A 17,694-nucleotide genomic window follows, 5' to 3' on the forward strand; every position below is an offset into this window, starting at 1 on the left:
TCATGGTGAATGGTTCCCAAAAGATCACCATGCCTCACCCTTTCAGGTGTTATTATTCAAGTAGGTGATGTTTGCTTTCACCGTCAAGCATGCTCTACGGTCTAAGATTGTGCAAAATAAAGCAAAACAAGGTCACTTTGTATAAAAAGATAGATAAGGTCTAACTGGGCAAAAGGGCAGAAAGAGAGTCTCTGAGAGCCATGGAACTGGGTTCCCACCTCCATGGGACTAGGGAATGTACTATTTGTAAAAGCAGATGACCACAGCCCAAATGCAGAACGCAACCCAAGTGCAGAATACTGACAAGTTTTTATTTATACAAAGGTTCATCTCCAGGTACAGAAAGAGGATACAGTTAATATTGTTTAAAAAAAAAATCAAACATCTGCTAACCAACTGTTGCCTTTAATGAAAACCACCTAAGATAGAACAAAAGACTTGAGAACCATGGAGAACCAGTCATCCACAGCTGAATTTCTGCTGTAGAACATGTCCTCCCTCTCCTGTGAATCTCTGGATTTCAGTAGAGAACAGGTCACTACTGTTGAGGCGACACAGCTGGAGGTGCTGTCCAGAGCCAGCAGACTTCTGTCCACATGCACTAGACTCAGTGAGGCACTTATAGAGGAGGAACCTGTAGATGTAACATCCCAGTTAGACAGAAGTGGTTTGGAAGCCCTCTCCAGGGTGAAGTCCAGTAGCCCTAGGGAAGGTATCTGACAGCCCTAAGCAACTTCCTTCTGTATAATATCCTTTTTATACAGGCACCAGTTCTGAGCTTTCAAGAAACAGGTCTTAGATGCTTTTGGAAGTTGAGAGGCATAATTTCCTTTCATGATGAATTTCCTTTCATCTTACAGCACTCATGCAGTTTCAGGTTTGATTTCTCCCCATTTCTTCCCCTCCCTCCACCCATGCCCTCTCACCTCCACATAGACAAATCAGCATCAAATAGCTCTAGCCTTTGATCTGTATTGGGATTTCCCAGCAGAAGAGCCGTTGTTGTCTGTCATCCTGAAGTTCCCACTTTACTACCAGTTTTATCTGGAGAAAGAGAAAATGAATTGGGAAAAATGAAATGAGGACTTGACCTTAATCCATAAGTGGTTTAATTATGTAGCCTAGGTGGAAATTATAAAAAACCACCACCTAATTCCTCATAGTTTTCTTCTTAAATCATGCCATTAGGAAGTCCACTTAGGAAATGGGCACCAACCATGGACTTTAAAACTTAGAGTGACTCAAGTTACACCTATAATTCACCGTTAGCAATATCCATTCTAAAAGTCAATTTATCAAATATAATTTCTAAAGCATTCTCGTCCCTCTTAGATCAATGACATGTACATAAAGCCTTACGAGAATAATAATTTTATGTTTCAACAATTTCCCACATATTTGGCAATCTAATCTAACCTTTTCCAACAGTAATCATGAGGAACAGAAAGAGGTATAAGGCAACTTTCTTTTAGCCAGAAATGGAAATGTCAAAACACAAAAGATGACCCAAAGACATTTATAACTGAAGAGTTTCAAGGACAACCACCCTTTGTAGTAGCATAGTTTTTGCTAACTTCCTTAAACTGTTTTTTGATAACACACCTCATTAGAGATCTCTGCTTTGACTTGTTGCCCTCATACTATGAGCTGTTCCTTCTAATTTCTCCCCCACCTTTTATGGTGCTGGGGATCAAATCCAGGGCTTCAGGCATTCTACCCCTGAGCCACACCCCCAGCCCTGTCCCTTCTAATTCTTAACTCAGGGACACTTGCAGGTCCTTTCTTATGCAGACTTCAGCTCACCTGTCATTAGTTACTACCTCTCTTTTTGTACTCACAGGTTTCTTCATCATGTAACATTTGATTGACAATGATAAACAGCTTTGGAAACTTGCTTTGTAAGTTTTTTATGACTAGTATGCATGAACTAGTGCTTTACTTACTTAGCATTGACTAATGCTGTTGAGCTATTTTTCAATTAAATGTAATTCATTTAAGAGTGACTTAAATGAAGTGACTATCAAATATTAAGTACCTACTCTGCATGAAGCCCTGACTAGACACTGCACATAACCAGAGTTCTGAAGGCCCATGATTATGCAGCCTACTCTGCTACTTCATTTACAAACCTCTCTCTCACCTTCAGGGTCTCTAACATCTCTTAAGCATAGACTTCCTATAAGTGCATCTCTAGATATTGGGGGTTGAACCCAGGGGCACTCTACCACTGAACTACATTCCCAGTCCTTGTTATTTTTTTATTTTGAGACAGTGTCTTGCTACGTTGCCCAGGCTGAACTTGAACATGTGATCTCCTGACTCAGCCTCCAGAGTCACCGGGATTACAAGTGTGCACCACCATGCCCAATCACGATTCATATCTTTAAACAGGCCCACTCCAGCACCATCTACCCTGAAGATCTTGGCAGAAAACACAGGCAAGTGGGGATGGGTCAGAGGTATAGGCAGAGAGAAGAAGAGAGGGTGGAAAAAGTTACCTCTCTGCTATGGAGCAAACAAACTGTATCACTCTCTTATTAAGAGATTGATGGGAAAATCTGGATCTTCTGATGACTATGCTAAGTCAACTTGGACCTTGAATTATCTGGTACCTGGTTGAAATGTTTTAACACTGCACAGGCTTTGGAGTTAAAAGCCTCCACTTTAAAATTAGGTTATTCTTATAGCCACTCTTGGTAGAGTGGACTCTGTCCAAACTATATAGCACCAGAGTCTCAGGCTTCTTTTGTCTCTAAGACAGAGCTGATATCACCTCCACATAGGTTGTTCATGAAAGCAAGTGAAATACTACATGTAAAAATGATGTCATTAGGCACCCATGAAAGAACAAAAGCACATTAAAAAGTCTGCCCTTCCTCATGATTCTAACACTCAAATCTTTCTCCTCTCCCTTAAGTCTCCTGCTTCTTCATCACAGAGCCGACGCGTCCTGTTCCCCAGTCTTTGCTTTCTGCCCCCTGTCCTCAGATTTCTAATCCTGCCCAGGGCTCCCAGAGTCCTCAACAGTGTCACTTACAGAGGGGTATTCACTCTTCACTGGCAGTTTATTCAGGTAGCTATAGGTCTTGTCCTTTTGGATGGGACAGTTGATTCCACTCTTACAACCATCAGGCTCAGGAATGGGAAAGGGGACTGCCACACCCATCAGGATGCCATGCACCAAGGCTGTGCTATTTTCAGATTCCGTACCTAAGAGGAAACAATCAGGTGGCGAAGGAAATAGCCTATGTGAAAACTCGAAACAAACCTTCAGGTACATTCTCAAACAACAGCACTGTATACTCACAAACCAGCAAGTCCACACTTCCAAATTCCCAGGTTTTACTTCTCTTGGCAGTTATACTTAGTACATAGCACCAAGCAATCAATAGGGGCTGCTTTCTTTGTTTCTTTTTGGGGGAGAGGGAGACTGGGGATTAAACCCGGGGTGCTGAGCAAGCACTCTACACTCTACCACTGAGCTTTATCCACGGCCCCCTTTTTAAGACTTTCATTTTTTGAAGATTCTTGCTAAGTTGCCCAGGCTGGCCTTGAACTTGTTATCCTCTGGCCTCAGGCTCTCAAGTAGCTGGGACTGCAGGGATGCACTACCATGCCAGGCAACAGGAACTGTTTTCTCTGCTCCTAACCCCACCTGGCTCTCCACTGCCTGTCATAGTTCTCAGGAGAATCAGAGCTACCTGGACAATTCACCTTATCTGAGAAGGCAACTAATTTTTGGCAGTAAAATTTCTATTTACTATTTATAAGAGTTTTTGTAAAAAAGTATATTGTGTTTTAAAAAAAATTTTTTTTTTTTTTTTTTTTGCGGTACTGGGGATCGAACTCAGGGCCTTGTGCTTTCGAGGCAAGCACTCTACCAGCTGAGCTATCTCCCCAGCCCTAAAAAATATTTTTATCAGTTGTTGATGGACCTTTAATTTATTTATTTGCATGTGGTGCAGAGGATCAAACCCAGTGCCTCACACATGCTAGGCAAGCGCTTTACCACTGAGCCACAACCCTAGCTCCTGTATTATGTTTTTTAAAATCATGGTCTGTTGCAACATGAAAGAGTTAACTCTTTAGATATTAAGTAAGATTAGAAAGAGGTACATTTCTTGATAGGCTCTACCCTCCATATGACAAGATGGGCAGGAGGAATAAAGGTATTATAAAGTTAGCCAGAATTATGAGCTGATAGGTATTTTGGAGAAACAGAGTAATGGCTGTTTCATTCTTTCTGCCTGGGCTGGGGATGACTTATGTTTAGAAGGCATTTCTTTTCTTTCTTTCTTTTTGGATTAAACCCAGGGGCATTTAACCACTAAGCCACATCCCAGTCTTTTGTATTTTATTTAGAGTCAGGGTTTCGCTGAGTTGCTTAGGGCCTTGCTAAATTGCTGAAGATGGCTTTGAACTAGCTATCCTCCCACCTTAGCCTCCTGAGCTGCTGGGATTACAGGTGTGCACCACTGCACCCAGCTCTTTTATTTATTAATAATTAAGGGGCCATGGTACAGTGCAGGAGAGAGAACAGGGAGCTCACAGTTAGGGTAGTCTGTAGGCTCACGAACAAGACATGACAGGCACTTTGAGGTTCCTTATTAGACTGTCTAGTCTAGTTCCATGGCACAGACAATGAGGGACAGATTCAAAGTATATACTCTGTCTGGAAAGCAACATTTTACATTTCTCCAAATTCCTGGGAAGCTGAAGGTGATGAATGTGGTACATGAAAACAACTTGATACTGCTTCTTCACGTTGAAGAAGGCTCAGATGTGTTTTGTGGGTCCTCGGTGGATTCTCTAAACTTTGCAGAGGCCACTAAGTATGAATTGTACCTTCATTTTCAGATGGATGCAGGCTTAATAACTGAAAGGTAGGTTGCTTGAAATAATATTCAGGGGGAGTTCCAAAGTTTACTGAATTGAAATCTGTATTGGACTCACAGTCTATAGCCAGATCTAGTCCCATAAAAACCTGCTGTGCAAGATGGGCCAAGGTAGGACAGAGAAAAGCCACGCCGTCTTTTCTAACCTGTGAACACAGGGAAGTTGCCCTCTGTAACTGGCAGCCAGGGGCTCTGGGAAGGGTGCATACGGGAACTTGGTATGAGAAGGGTGTCTCATAGTGAATTCCAGCTAAGGAGGTCACAGAATTCCTGACTGCCAACCCTCCACCCCTCTGTTCCCATGCCTATTCTAATACTTGATGTTTATGCTATACTTTAGCAGAATTTGAGGTCAAAACCATGTTTACTCACTGCTAGTGAAGGTGACATTGACACTGTAGGATTGTCCTTTCTCCAATTCACAGGGTTGGGTGGGGCATGGGCTCACATTTACCTCTTTTATAACTCCAACCTTAGAACCTGTGAAAAAAGAAAAAAATGAATTGGAATAGGTGAAAATATCGACCATTACCTAATGGGAAGGTCTTTCTCTCCCATTTAGTGAGTGCTCGTTCTCTTTTGATGCTTTCCTGGGATGGAATCTTTCAGACAATCTGCAGTTACAAGTGAGAATTTGGTTTGTCTTACTGCTAAAATCATATCCTGTAAATTGGACAAAAAGAGAATTAGTTGGTCTCTTGACAAAGAGAAAGCTAATATTTGTCAGAGACCATGCACACAAAAGATTTTATTAAAGAGATTAAACTACAACCAAAGAAACTCCAAATGCTCCTAGATTCTTGTCTTGCATTCCAAATGGTAAGGGAGGGTCACAATTTAAACTTAAGCCTTAAAAATGTTTGCCTCACGGGAGGATTGAAGTTTGAGGCCAGTCTGGACAACTTAGCAGGACCCCATCTCAAAAATAAATACATAAAAAGGGCTGGAGATATAGCTCAATAGTAGAATACCACTGGGTTTAATCCCCAGTACAAAAAAAAAAAACAAAAAACAAACAAAAAAAACCCAGTTGCCTCAATCTTCCTTTAATCAAAATATTACTTTTTCCTCTTTCTAGCAAAGATATAAGCATGTAAATTGTTTTGTTTTTTCTAAACATGTAAATTTGATGAAAGTTGTTCAAAAACTGTACTTTATGTAAAAACAGCTAAAAGGCAAACTCCAAGGAGGAAGGTCAGAAATGAGTCACATTGGCAGGGTGTGGCAGTGCATGCCCAGTTACTTGGGAGGCTGAGGCAAGAGGATCACAAATTCGAGGCCAGCCTCAACAATTTAGTGAGACCCTGTCTCAAAATAAAAAAGGGCTAGGGATGTAGCTCTCAGTGGTAGGGTACCCCTGAGTTCAATCCAAGTTCTGCAAAAATAAAATAAATTAACAAAAATGAGTTACATCATCTTTCTACCCCAAATTCTTCAAGAGCAAATTGTTTTAAGGTGTCTGTCATTTGTTGGAAAGTCTGCCAGAACTCAAAACAGTCAGAACCTCTTTAGTGGTCCAGGCTCCAAGGGTTCTTAGCTCCTGAGTCTTTCTATATTTAGACCCTATGAAGATTGTACCCTGGGTAACAAGAATGAGAGAAAGCTGAGGCTCCTGAGGATAGGGGGAAAAAAGAAAAAAATAATAAAACTACACAGTGACTTTATCATCCTTGTTTTAGAGGTTAGAAAACACAAGAGCAGAAAGATTACTGAGACTTGTCCAAAGTCACACTGCCTAGAACACACAGACCCAAGACTCATTGACTGACTCGGAAACCCTGTCACTGGAACCTGGAGAAGCTTTAAATACACCATGGGGCTAGGGATACAGCTCAGTTGGTGGAGTGCTTGCCTCGCAAACACAAGACCCTGGGTTCAAATCCCCAGCACCACAAAAATAAATAAGTAAATAGGTACACAGCCATGTGACTAATGAAAGGACACCCCAAGGAATTCCTGACTGAGAACTATCTGAGCACTCTGGATGAAGATCCAGGCTCAAACTCAACCAAAAAAAGCCTGTCAGGTTTATTTCACCTCATGAGTATTCTCTTTTTGTCTTAGAGGTTCAACCCCACATCCTTTGTGATTTTCAGTGATAAAGTAACTTATAGCCTTTCCCTAAACTCCTGGTGAACCATTTGCCTAGTATTCTATCCTCTTGAAATCTCTCCATGTTTTCACTCCAGCCTGGCTTTCTAAAGAAATAAATCAGTACTAAAGGCGTGGAAAATGAAATGATATGTATCAGAATATCTTGGCTTTTGAAATTGGATTCCTGAAGCCCACTCACTTGTGAGTAAGCGGACTAAGGAATTTAAGAGGAACCACCATCTTCACCCTAAAGAGGAATGACCCTAGACAGAACTACCTTCCATATGAAGTAGAAATGACCCTTGAGAGGAGCTACTTCTATTTCTGAAGTGGGAACTGTGCCGCCTCCATAGTACTGAGTTCTTTGGTCAGTCACGTCCCATGAGGGAAGAAATCTGAGGCCTACTCTATAGGTCATGAAATATTTGGGCTCAAAAAATAATAAGCAGTGCCTCAAATCTTGACTAAGTCATTAGGAACTTGATGTTTTTAAAAAATCAAAGAGATGAAGAGGACAGAGGTCAAGGTTTTTATAGATCCAATAAAAACTTAGGACCCAAATTAAACTTTACTCCAAATAGAGCTGTTTCACACAGCCAAGATAGCAGAAATATCAGTTGCGTTAAAGAAGAACACTGGTATCTGAGTTTAGGTTTCTCTTCCTCCAAAATACTTTCTTGGCCTAGGTCTATATAACTAAATGATATTCTTACCAACACTACATACATTTAAAAAATAAGGCAGATGCTGGAAGATGCTAGGAAGAGTCATCAATAGAATTAATCTGACCTGCCAGTGTTGCATCTATGCAGTTTCAAAAAGTGATTAATGGTTCACAAACTAGGTTTAAAAGGAGTTAGTTAAAAGAAGAGAATAAGGACCAGGCATGATGGTGCACGCCTGTAATCCCCTTGGCTTGGGAGGCTGAGGCAGGAGAATCAAAAGTTCAAAGCCATCCTCAGCAACTTAGCAAGGCCCTAAGCAACTCAGCGAGATCCTGTCTCTAAATAAAAAATACAAAAAATGGTTAGGGATGTGGCTTAGTTGTCAAGTGCCCTGGGTTCAATTCCTGGTACCAAAAAAAAAAAAAAAAAAAAGAAGAGAATAAAGTATTAAGGAATAACTATATATTCTCTGTAAGTCTCTGAACTAACTCTCCCTAGGAGCTGCAAACTGTTCCTATTTGATAGGAGCAAATTATGTAGTATCTGTAGTAAGCCCTCCAGCCCCCACTCTAGGTCCTGGGATGGCTGTATCAGGAAACTCCTTCCCTTCCAACACAGGACTTTAAGCAGCACACACAGGCCACCAGCGATGACTCCAGTTGTAGTACTACCATTTGCATTTGCAATCCTGACACTGGCTGCTCCCAGTTTGTCCCTATCCCTCCCTATCATCTTCCAGTCATGTTCTGGTATCTTTCTACATCAGTGGTCCCTGAAGTTCACTGAGGTAAGCTTTTTAAAATTTTTTTCCTTTTTTTTTTTTTTCTTTTAATCTCATTCTAATCAAGGACAAAAGTGCTCTTTCGTCATAATAAATACTTGACAAAAAAATGTTTTAAGTCTTTTTTTTTTTTTTTTTTTTTTGGTACTGGGGATTGAACCCAAGGGTGCTTAACTACTGAGCCACATCTCCAGCCCTTTTTAATATTTTTATTTAGAGACTCCAGTTGCTTAGGGCCTCGCTAAGTTGCTAAGGGTGGTTTTGAACTCACAATCCTCCTGCCTCAGCCTCCTAAGAGCCGCTGGGATTATAGGCGTGTGCCCTAAGTACAAGTCTTGGAAAAAAAAAAACCCATTTCCCCATCCAGGCCCCTGAAACCGGACGGGTGAATGAGAGACAATGTGCCTAAGGAGTCTGATTAACAGTGACTGACAGGTTGGGTCAAGTGTTGCCATTCAGCCATCATCGCTGAGAGGCAGATTCTGGAGCCTGCTGCCTGAGTATGAAAACTCACCAGCTCCACCACTTACAGTGTACCTTCAAGGCAATACAGTTAACATCTGGTGATAATAATCACACCTACCTTATAGGGTAGGTGAGTTAACACATACAGCTTTTAGATAAGTACCTGGAACACAGTAGTGCCATTTAAGTCTTTACTATGCTTATCTTATTTGGATTCACTCCATTAATTTAATCTAGAACAGCTTCCTAGATGGTTCAGTTTGACCCCAAAGTTAAGCCTCTGACCTCAAATATACTTCATGGACAGAAATTATGTTTGTAGTCAGAAGAATGGAGTTTCACCGTTTCAAAAGCAGAATGCATGAAAACAGCAGGCTAACTGCAGGTTGAGAGTACATTATCTACTATGCAGTCACCAAATTAGCTTAATACTGTAAAAATATGACAGGAATTGAGAAGCCCAAGTGGATGCACTTTGCTTTCTCGGCTTACGCTTGGTGGAAGAGTCTCTTTAAAGCACTTCTATCAAAAAATAAAAATAAAAAATAAAGTACTTCTATCATCACATTAACCAACTGCTCCAGAAAGGATATAAATAACACTTATTCCTCAGCTTGCTTCTCCTTTATAGCAGTTATTTTGGGGGGCAAGGGGGTACTAGGAATTGAGCCCAGAGGTGCTTTACCATTGAGTCACATCCCCAGCCCTTTTCTTTTTTGGGGGGCAGGGGCAGTACTAGGGATTGAACTCAAGGGTACTCAACTACTGAGCCACATCCCCAGCCCTTTTTTATATTTTATTTAGAGACAGAGTCGCACTGAGTTGCTTAGTGCCTCGCTTTTGCCGAGGCTGGTTTTGAACTGGTGATCCTTCTGCCTCAGCCTCCTGAGTTGCTGGTGAGTGCCACTGAGCCCCGTCCCAGCCTTTTTTACATATTTTTTAAAAATTTTGAGACAGGGTCTCGATAAGTCACTTAGGATCTTGCTAAGTTGCTGAAGCTGGCCTCAAACTTGTGATCCTACTGCCTTTGCCTTCCCAGTCGCTGGGATTACAGGTGAGCACCACCATACCCAGATTATAGTAAACTTCTTAAACTGTACATAGTCAACACTCTAAACAGTATAAGATGTACTCTCTTTCACTTCATCCCAGCTTCTGTGGATAGGAAAAAACACACAAAATCCTGAACTTTAACAATCTGTTGAACTCAGCACCTACATCAAGGTTTTCAATGTCTATATTCTACCTGCTTCTTTAAAGGCTGGGTCACATGATCTAGCAGGACCTAAGTAGAGTTGTACTTCTAGATCTTTTATCCAGTTTTTTTTCTTATAAAAGCTTTTTGAACTTCCAATGTCAATAGAACAAACTGAACTCTGACTTGCAGGACATTGCAAAACCAAAGTTTGCTTAGTTTCATTCCCCACTTGAGGAAATCCCACCCCAGGGGCAGGTGGGTGGAGAGTGGAATGCAAAATCTTTTGATGTGGGTGCTGAAGTTTTTACATTGTATTTCCCAATTCAAAAGTAAATTGAAAAGCTGTGATAGGAACCCTACTTCCCTTTAAGAAGTTCTTCCTATAGGTGTTTACCTGCCTTTTTTTCCAAATGAATAGTATTTCACAGATTTATTTCATTTCTTTTTTCAATGTTACCATTTAAATCCGAAGTAGTTCACAAAGACCCACCTGTTTCCTACTGCTTACCAGTTGTGAGATATTAAAGCAAGTTATTCTATGTGTCTTAGTTTCCTCTTCTATAAAACAGACTGTAAGGATTGAATACATTATTAAAATTAATAGAGTCTAGCCGGGTATAGCAGCACATGCCTGTAATCCCAGAGACCTATTAGGTTGTGACTGGAGGATTGAAAGTTAGAGGCTAACCTGAGAAATTGAGCAGGCCCCTGTCTCAAGAAAAGAACAAGAAAAAGAAAAAGCTGGGGATATAGCACATGGTAGAATCACTGGGTTCAATCCCCCGTACCTCCAAACAAATTAACACAGTGACTTCATTCAAATGTGGGTCACTCAGTATAATGCAGGGAAAGGCAGTAGTTGGAAGCAACAGTAGCATCTTTTAAGTGCCAGTCCCCAAATTCAGTGGAACAGCATCTGCTAAGTATTGATAGTCCTTTATTAATCTTTATCTCCCAAGTCCCCGACTTTGCTTTTTCCCTCATCGTGAGTTTGATGATACAGTGGGAAAAATATATACATTACCTCATTTGCTTTTCCAGCAAATAGTTAGTGAGCAGTTACTATTTTACGCCAGCATTGGATATAAAGGAGCAAACTTAACCTGTTTTCCCATTTTGCTGTGTAACTTTAGGTAGGTTACCTAACATCTCTGGAATTCATGATTGATTATATGATCTCCATGTTTCCTTCCCACTCACATATCTTACAAAAACAGTTTTACATCTCTTTCATTGATCATTACACCGTTCCATCTCCACCTTTCAATACAACTGCCGGAGTTCTGCTCCAACAATTAATTCTATAGACTTGACTAAATGAACTCAGAATTTCTTTTTATTTGTTCTTTTTAGTTATACATGACAGTAGAATGTATTTGGATGAAATCATAATTTCTATACCTGTTGTATTTTCCAACCAAGATTCCAACCACAGCATTGAGAGGGAATTATGTGTCATAAGATATGATTAGAAACATGATGATTTTTATAGGAGGAAAAACTGATTAAGAATCACAAAATTTTGGGGCTGGGGAGATAGCTCAGTCGGTAGAGTGCTTGCCTTGTAAGGACAAGGCCCTGGGTTCGATCCCCAGCACCCCGCCCCCCAAAAAAAAAAAAATCACAAAATTCTATAGCCCAAGGGAACCTTGCCGGTAGTGCTTGCCTGTTAAATCTCAGTGGCTTGGGAGGCAAAAGCAGGAGGATCTCAAGTTTGAGACCAGCCACAGCAATTTAGTGAGGCCCTAAGCAACTTAGTGAGACATAGTCTCTCTCTCTCTCTATTTTTTTTTTTTTTGTACCGGGGATTGAACTCAGGGGCCCTAAACCACTGAGCCACATTCCCAGCCCTATTTTGTATTTTATTCAGAGACAGGGTCTCACTGAATTGCTTAGCGCCTCGCTTTTGTTGAGGCTGGTTTTGACTGAGGATCCTCCTACCTCAGCCTCCGGAGCCGCTGGGATTATAGGCGTGCACCACCGCGCCCGGCTAGAATTAGTCTTAAAATACCACTGATGGAGTTCAGTAGTAAAGTGCCTCTGGGTTCAATCCCCAGTTCCCCCTATATAAAAAAACGGAAGGATGAGAGAGAAAGAAAAGGAAAGGAAGGAAAGGAAGTTCTGCGTCCCTTCCTTCAACCCCTGCGTTGCATGCAGACCTTCCGATATCTTCCCTGCAAACTTTAGGGAACTTCAGCAAGAGAACCACCAAAGAAGTGTACAAGGACCCCCACAAAACACGAGTTGTTGCAAAGGAAAGATACAAAGTTGTGTGTGACCAAGTTTCATCAAGGCCGGCACTTTCTTCCCCAATCCCGTCCATTCCACCCGGAGTCTGAAGCTGAGCCTAGTCATCCCAAGAACCCGCCCAACCCAGCCCCGGAGGTCTCAGCACTGGGGTTCCTGCGTAGAGGCAGCAGGAACCTTGGGCGGGCCAGGGGCTCACCGCAGTCCTTAAACTGCACCGGCTCGGCCTGGGCGGTAGCGATGAATGCCAGGAGCAGGATCGCTGCAGCCAGGAAACCCATTGCAGACACGGAGGAGCCAAGCTCGAAAAAAAGTGGCCGCCGCGGTCACAAGATAAACTAGTTGGGACGGGTGGGGGGAGGAGCCCAGTCAGGCGACCTGTCACCAGCAACCACGGCTGAGGTTCGCCTGCGCCCCGCCCCCGGCTCCAAGGAGCCAGGCCAGAAGCCATCCCGCTATCCCCGCCCATCTTGTCCGCTCGGAGGCGGGGCCAGCGGCGAACAGCCCCGCTCCGCCCCGCCTCTCTACTCAGGACTCCGCCCCGGTCCTAGTGGTGCGGCCCCTCTTCCGCAATCGGGAGCATTTCTAGCCAATCAAACTCCTTCTCCTTCTACGCTAATAGGAACGATGGGGGCGGGTCTCATTGCGGCCACGCCCACCAGCCATCTTCCCGCCTCCTGAGGCCCTGACGGAGGAGGGGAGAAGGGCGGTGTTAGCAGGGGCGGAGTTTGTTGGGGAAAATGGCGGCCGCCAGGGGCCTGTCCGTAACGGCCACAGCCCTAAGAGCGGTCATTCCCTGGCGGAGGGGCAGGTACCAAGACTGGAAGGGTGTTCTTGGGAACACTTGGGAAGGGTGTAAGGTTTTGCTTCTCCAGGGCAATTGAGAAACTGAAGCCCCCGGGGGAGGTGAGGGTTTGTCGTGAGACGGTCCGGGTGGGGGTCGCCAGGCACCCTTTCTGCTCCTGAGCTCATCCTTCTCCCTTGCACCACAGGCTCTCCGCTTCCTGTCAGGGACTTCAGACGCGTTGGGAGGCGTCATCTTCCAGCCCCGAGGCTGGCGAAGGGCAGATCCACCTCACCGACAGCTGCGTCCGGGTAAGAAGGCCGCCAGACACGGGGTGGCGGTGCCCAGCCAAGCGCTTGGACCCCCTCTTTACCACCCTTCTATCACTGCTTGCTTGGCATTCTTGATCTCTCTTATTGCATTTCAGAGGCTTCTGGAAATCACCGAAGGATCAGAATTCCTCAGGCTGCAGGTGGAGGGAGGAGGATGCTCGGGATTCCAGTACAAATTTTCACTGGATACAGTTATCAACCCCGACGACAGGCAAGGAGGAAGGGGCGGGTCCTCAGAATGTGTGGAGGGGGAAAAAGTGACTCCAGTTAAAGGTGCACTTTTATTCCAGATTTAAAGGACTTGTTAAGGATGGTTAACACCGCCCTTCTCACATGTGCTGTGAGGATGCAGAAAGATCGGTTGGCTTGACTCAAAATAACTAAATTATAGGAGGAAAATCGACCTGCCTAGTCCGTAGGGTAATGGGTGGAGAGTCAGGCTGGACTAAATTCCAGACCCAAATCCGTATACATTCCCAGTATTCATTCTTTTTGCTTCAAAGACAATCAGTACCTGTTAAGAGGTAATAAGTAATGCTCCCGCTGTACACTGTGCACTTCTGGCCCCAGAGGGTATCCTGCTTTTGGTGTTTGTGATATTCATTAATGCCTTCCTCCTGTCTTTCCAGGGTATTCGAACAGGGTGGGGCAAGAGTTGTGGTTGACTCCGATAGCTTGGCCTTCGTGAAGGGGGCCCAGGTGGACTTCAGCCAAGAACTGATCAGAAGCTCATTTCAAGTGTTGAACAATCCTCAGGCAGAGCAAGGCTGCTCCTGTGGGTCATCCTTCTCTGTCAAACTTTGACATGATGACAGGTGACCCAGAAATTGCCATCAGTTGTACCAATCTGAGGAACTTGGATTAGTAGAATTCTAGAGGTTTCCTTCTAATCATGTCCCTCTCTCAATTTTATTTTCCTTAATCCGGGAGTGTTGTGTTCTTCCACTATTATTTTCAGAATGTGAAGCTTTTACACTTGACCTAAATTACCCCCCAGCTCCCATACAATGCTAAGGTCAAGCTTCTAGATATTGTTACCTCATATTTAATTACTGGTTGAAATCCAGTGTACTCTACAGAACCTCCAAGCCTCCAAAATTTGGAGTTACTTCTCTAACCTTCAGAATGCTTGTACATACATGTATAGCAATGTATAAAAGCCTCATTTTAAAGAATATTCTTATTGTGTTTTGGATCAGGGTCACAGATTGAGTGGTTTAAACACCAATAACTAGGTCAGAACTGAGGAGAAAGGCACATGAAATGTTATCTTTTTCAATTGACCCTTTCACTACCCGCCCCCGCCCCCACCCCACTGGGAGTTGAACACAGAGGTGCTCTTCTCTGAGCTACACCCCCAGTCTTTTTGTTTTTTATGTATTTATTTTATTTACTGTAATTGTTTTTGTGGTACTGGGGATTTAACGCAAGGCTGCTCTTGCACCAAGCTATATCCTCAGCCCTTTTAATTTTTTATTTTGAGACAGGGCCTCACTAAATTATGCAATCTGACCTTGAACTTATGATTCTCCTGCCTTAGCCTCCCAAGTAGCTGGGATTATAGGTATGTGCCACAAATCTCAGCTCTCATTTCACCCATTATGAATGTGCTGCTGACATTTTCTTATTTTCTATGCAGCCCATTCACTATTTCCCAGTGATAATGTCATTGTCATTCACAGATCTAGGATTCAAAAAACCATGAGCCCATCCTCCAGAAAACTTGGACCAATCTCTGATACCTGAATTACTTGAAAAATAGCCTCACTGCTCTGTATTCATACAGACATTTCAAGATCTGTGACCATTTAGTAATTGAATCCTTTTAGGATATGTTGCTTTATCTGCCTTATGGTATAAAATGTCTTTGCTCATGCACAGCTGGAAGTGTCACTTCATTATGTAGCTAATAGAGATCATTTTTTTTTTAAAATTTGTTCTTATTCTACACGATAGTAGAATGTATTTTGACATACATATATGGAGTATAACTTCTCATTCTGGTTGTATATGATGTAGAATTATATTGGTAATGTAATCATATATGCACATAGGATAGTAATGTCTGATTCATTCTACTATCTTTCCTATTCCCATTCCTCCTCCTTCCCTTCATTCCCCTTTGTCTAATCAAAAGACTTCTATAATAGAGGTCTTTTAGAGTGAGTTAACAGATGAAATGCAAACTGCCAAGTTAAATTTGAATTTCAGATGAACAAATTTTTTTGTGTCATTTAATCTTTGTAATATAAGTATGTTTCACTCTTATGTATGTCTACAATACATACATTTACGTGCTAAACATGGCAATCCTACTTTAGGGTCTCTAAAAGAAAAGATTTTAAACCACAAATCCCAGTGCATTTTAAAGTATTTGTGTAGATATGCATTTAAATGGGTTATGGAGCTTGAAATAATTCTATTATGGTGCTAGGGGACCCAGAACAGTAAAGACAAAACTGAAAAAGAATTTGCACTACCATCACAACAAATAACTTTTTAATTTTTATTTTTTGGCACCAGGGGATTGAACCCAGGGGCACTTTACCACTAAGCTACATCCCCAGTCCTTTTTATTTTTTATTTTGAGAAAGGGTCTTGTTAAATTGATGAGAGTCTTGTTAAATTTCTGAGTGGCCTCAAACTTGTGATCCTCTTGAATCAGCTTCCTGAGTTGCTGGGATTATAGATGTGCACCACTGCACCCAGCTAACTAATAACTTTTTAATACGAATGTGGGGGAAAGCACAATCAGGTTGATTCTGGAAGAGTTACTGATTAAATCCATCTTTTGTTTGGGAGACTTAAAGTTTGTTATAGCAAAAACTTGTATTTCTGGACTGGATAGGAATTAAGGTCATCTGGTGTGAAAATTCACTATTAGAATAATGAAAATAGAGTAAATAGAAACAAAGTATCTGTGATTGAACCTTAGATACTTATGTGTAGGACAATCTAGACCTAGTGGAAAAAAACAGTCACGTGGTTAGAGGAAAGAAGGGGACTCTTGGAAACGTGAGCAGATTTCTTAGCTATCCATGGAAGGAGGCAGGAAGGAACATACTGTGAAGTGTCTGTGTACACAAGTTGACACTGAGAATGAGAACTAATTGCTGCCAACACTTGGGCCTAATAACAATTTTCAGTTCAGATTACTTAAGTACTTTCATCATCCTTATAAAGAGATGTTGCTACATTTAAAATGAACCTATTCTTCCAGAACATTGTTTTTGGCCTTCTTTTTTTTTTTTTGGACCAGGGATTGAACCCAGGGGTTCTTTACAGAGCCACATTCCCAGCCCTTTTTATTTATTTATTTTTTTGAGACAGGGTCTTGCTAAGCTGTTGAGTTTGGTTTTGAACTTGTGATCCTCTTGCCTCATCCTCCTGAGTTGCTTGGATTACAACTGGCTGTGGGTTATTTATTGCTTTGGTGGTTTTAAAACTCCTGAGCACAAGCATAACAGCTTTAGTTGCTAAATATATAGTCCATTAATTTGCAGTGGTCAACTGGGCAAAAACAAGGCCTCGTAGACTGCAGAAGCCTAAATGTGAGTGCCTACTATTAATGGAAGAAGTAGAATTTGGGGTTAGAATGTGGTGGCTTTGGGAGATATCACTTTAGTTCACACTGACAGTCCTTCATGGGGAAACTGGAAGTGAAACAAGAAGTCTTTGTTGGGAGTGGGGTGGCTTAAGAAGACAGGGCAAGGGGAAATGACAGCAGCAAGGAGACAGTGGGCCATTTGCTTGGACTAAACATCATGCTAAACAAATTTAGTGTCCTCTGCAGGCCCTTTCTGACCAGTTGCCCTCTTCCTGGCAGGCCAACAGACATTTTCACAAATTTTGCTCATTGTGTAAATTCATTTAGGAAATCTTTATATTCTTCCTTTGTCAATCGAAAGATCTTTAGTCTTACCTGTTCTTCGAAGAGGAGGTTGTCAAGGCCTTATTTGTTATAGAATCGGCTCTATTTAACGTTGTGTGCAAATGACTGGGCATCATGTTCCATCTTCCCCCCTCCACCCCCTTTTTTTTTGGAGTGCTGAGAATTGAACCCAGGGCCTCATGCATGCTAGGCAATACTCACCCTGTCTTTTCTTTGGCAAACACCATATTAATTGCAAGAACCAAAGAAGACAAAGGGACATCTACCAGACATGGTGGTACATATATGTAGTCCCAATGACTCAGAAGGCTGAGGTGGGAGGATCACAAGTGTTTGAGGTC

The 17,694-nt window shown here is 42.3% G+C and overlaps 2 protein-coding genes across 2 annotated transcripts; one reads left to right on the forward strand and one right to left on the reverse strand.

The window, feature by feature from the left end:
- Nucleotides 1-290: 290 nt before the first annotated feature.
- Nucleotides 291-12,699, reverse strand: Npc2 (NPC intracellular cholesterol transporter 2). Its single transcript, XM_047535269.1, has 5 exons — nt 12,545-12,699; nt 5,268-5,375; nt 3,038-3,210; nt 927-1,044; nt 291-634 (listed from the first exon to the last, which is right to left on the reverse strand). Exons 1-4 carry the CDS (start codon nt 12,624-12,626, stop codon nt 958-960), a joined length of 450 nt encoding a protein of 149 aa, XP_047391225.1. The 5' UTR covers nt 12,627-12,699; the 3' UTR covers nt 291-634; nt 927-957.
- Nucleotides 12,700-13,039: 340 nt separating this feature from the next.
- Nucleotides 13,040-16,021, forward strand: Isca2 (iron-sulfur cluster assembly 2). The gene is made up of 4 exons (XM_047540588.1): nt 13,040-13,156; nt 13,338-13,440; nt 13,557-13,672; nt 14,091-16,021. Exons 1-4 carry the CDS (start codon nt 13,086-13,088, stop codon nt 14,263-14,265), a joined length of 465 nt encoding a protein of 154 aa, XP_047396544.1. The 5' UTR covers nt 13,040-13,085; the 3' UTR covers nt 14,266-16,021.
- Nucleotides 16,022-17,694: the final 1,673 nt, after the last annotated feature.

This window comes from Sciurus carolinensis, chromosome 2 (genome assembly GCF_902686445.1).
Source record: "Sciurus carolinensis chromosome 2, mSciCar1.2, whole genome shotgun sequence".
Taxonomy (NCBI): domain Eukaryota; kingdom Metazoa; phylum Chordata; class Mammalia; order Rodentia; family Sciuridae; genus Sciurus; species Sciurus carolinensis.

Excerpts from the sequence above, each read along its gene's own strand:
- Isca2 (XM_047540588.1), top strand. The coding sequence starts at position 13,086 with ATGGCGGCCGCCAGGGGCCTGTCCGTAACGGCCACAGCCCTAAGAGCG. Across the intron at positions 13,157-13,337 it reads ATTCCCTGGCGGAGGGGCAG|GCTCTCCGCTTCCTGTCAGG; the intron begins GTACCAAGACTG and ends CTTGCACCACAG. Across the intron at positions 13,673-14,090 it reads GTTATCAACCCCGACGACAG|GGTATTCGAACAGGGTGGGG; the intron begins GCAAGGAGGAAG and ends CTGTCTTTCCAG.
- Npc2 (XM_047535269.1), bottom strand. The coding sequence starts at position 12,626 with ATGGGTTTCCTGGCTGCAGCGATCCTGCTCCTGGCATTCATCGCTACC. Across the intron at positions 3,211-5,267 it reads CAATGTCACCTTCACTAGCA|GTACGGAATCTGAAAATAGC; the intron begins GTGAGTAAACAT and ends GTTTCCTCTTAG. Across the intron at positions 1,045-3,037 it reads TGAAGAGTGAATACCCCTCT|ATAAAACTGGTAGTAAAGTG; the intron begins GTAAGTGACACT and ends CTCTTTCTCCAG.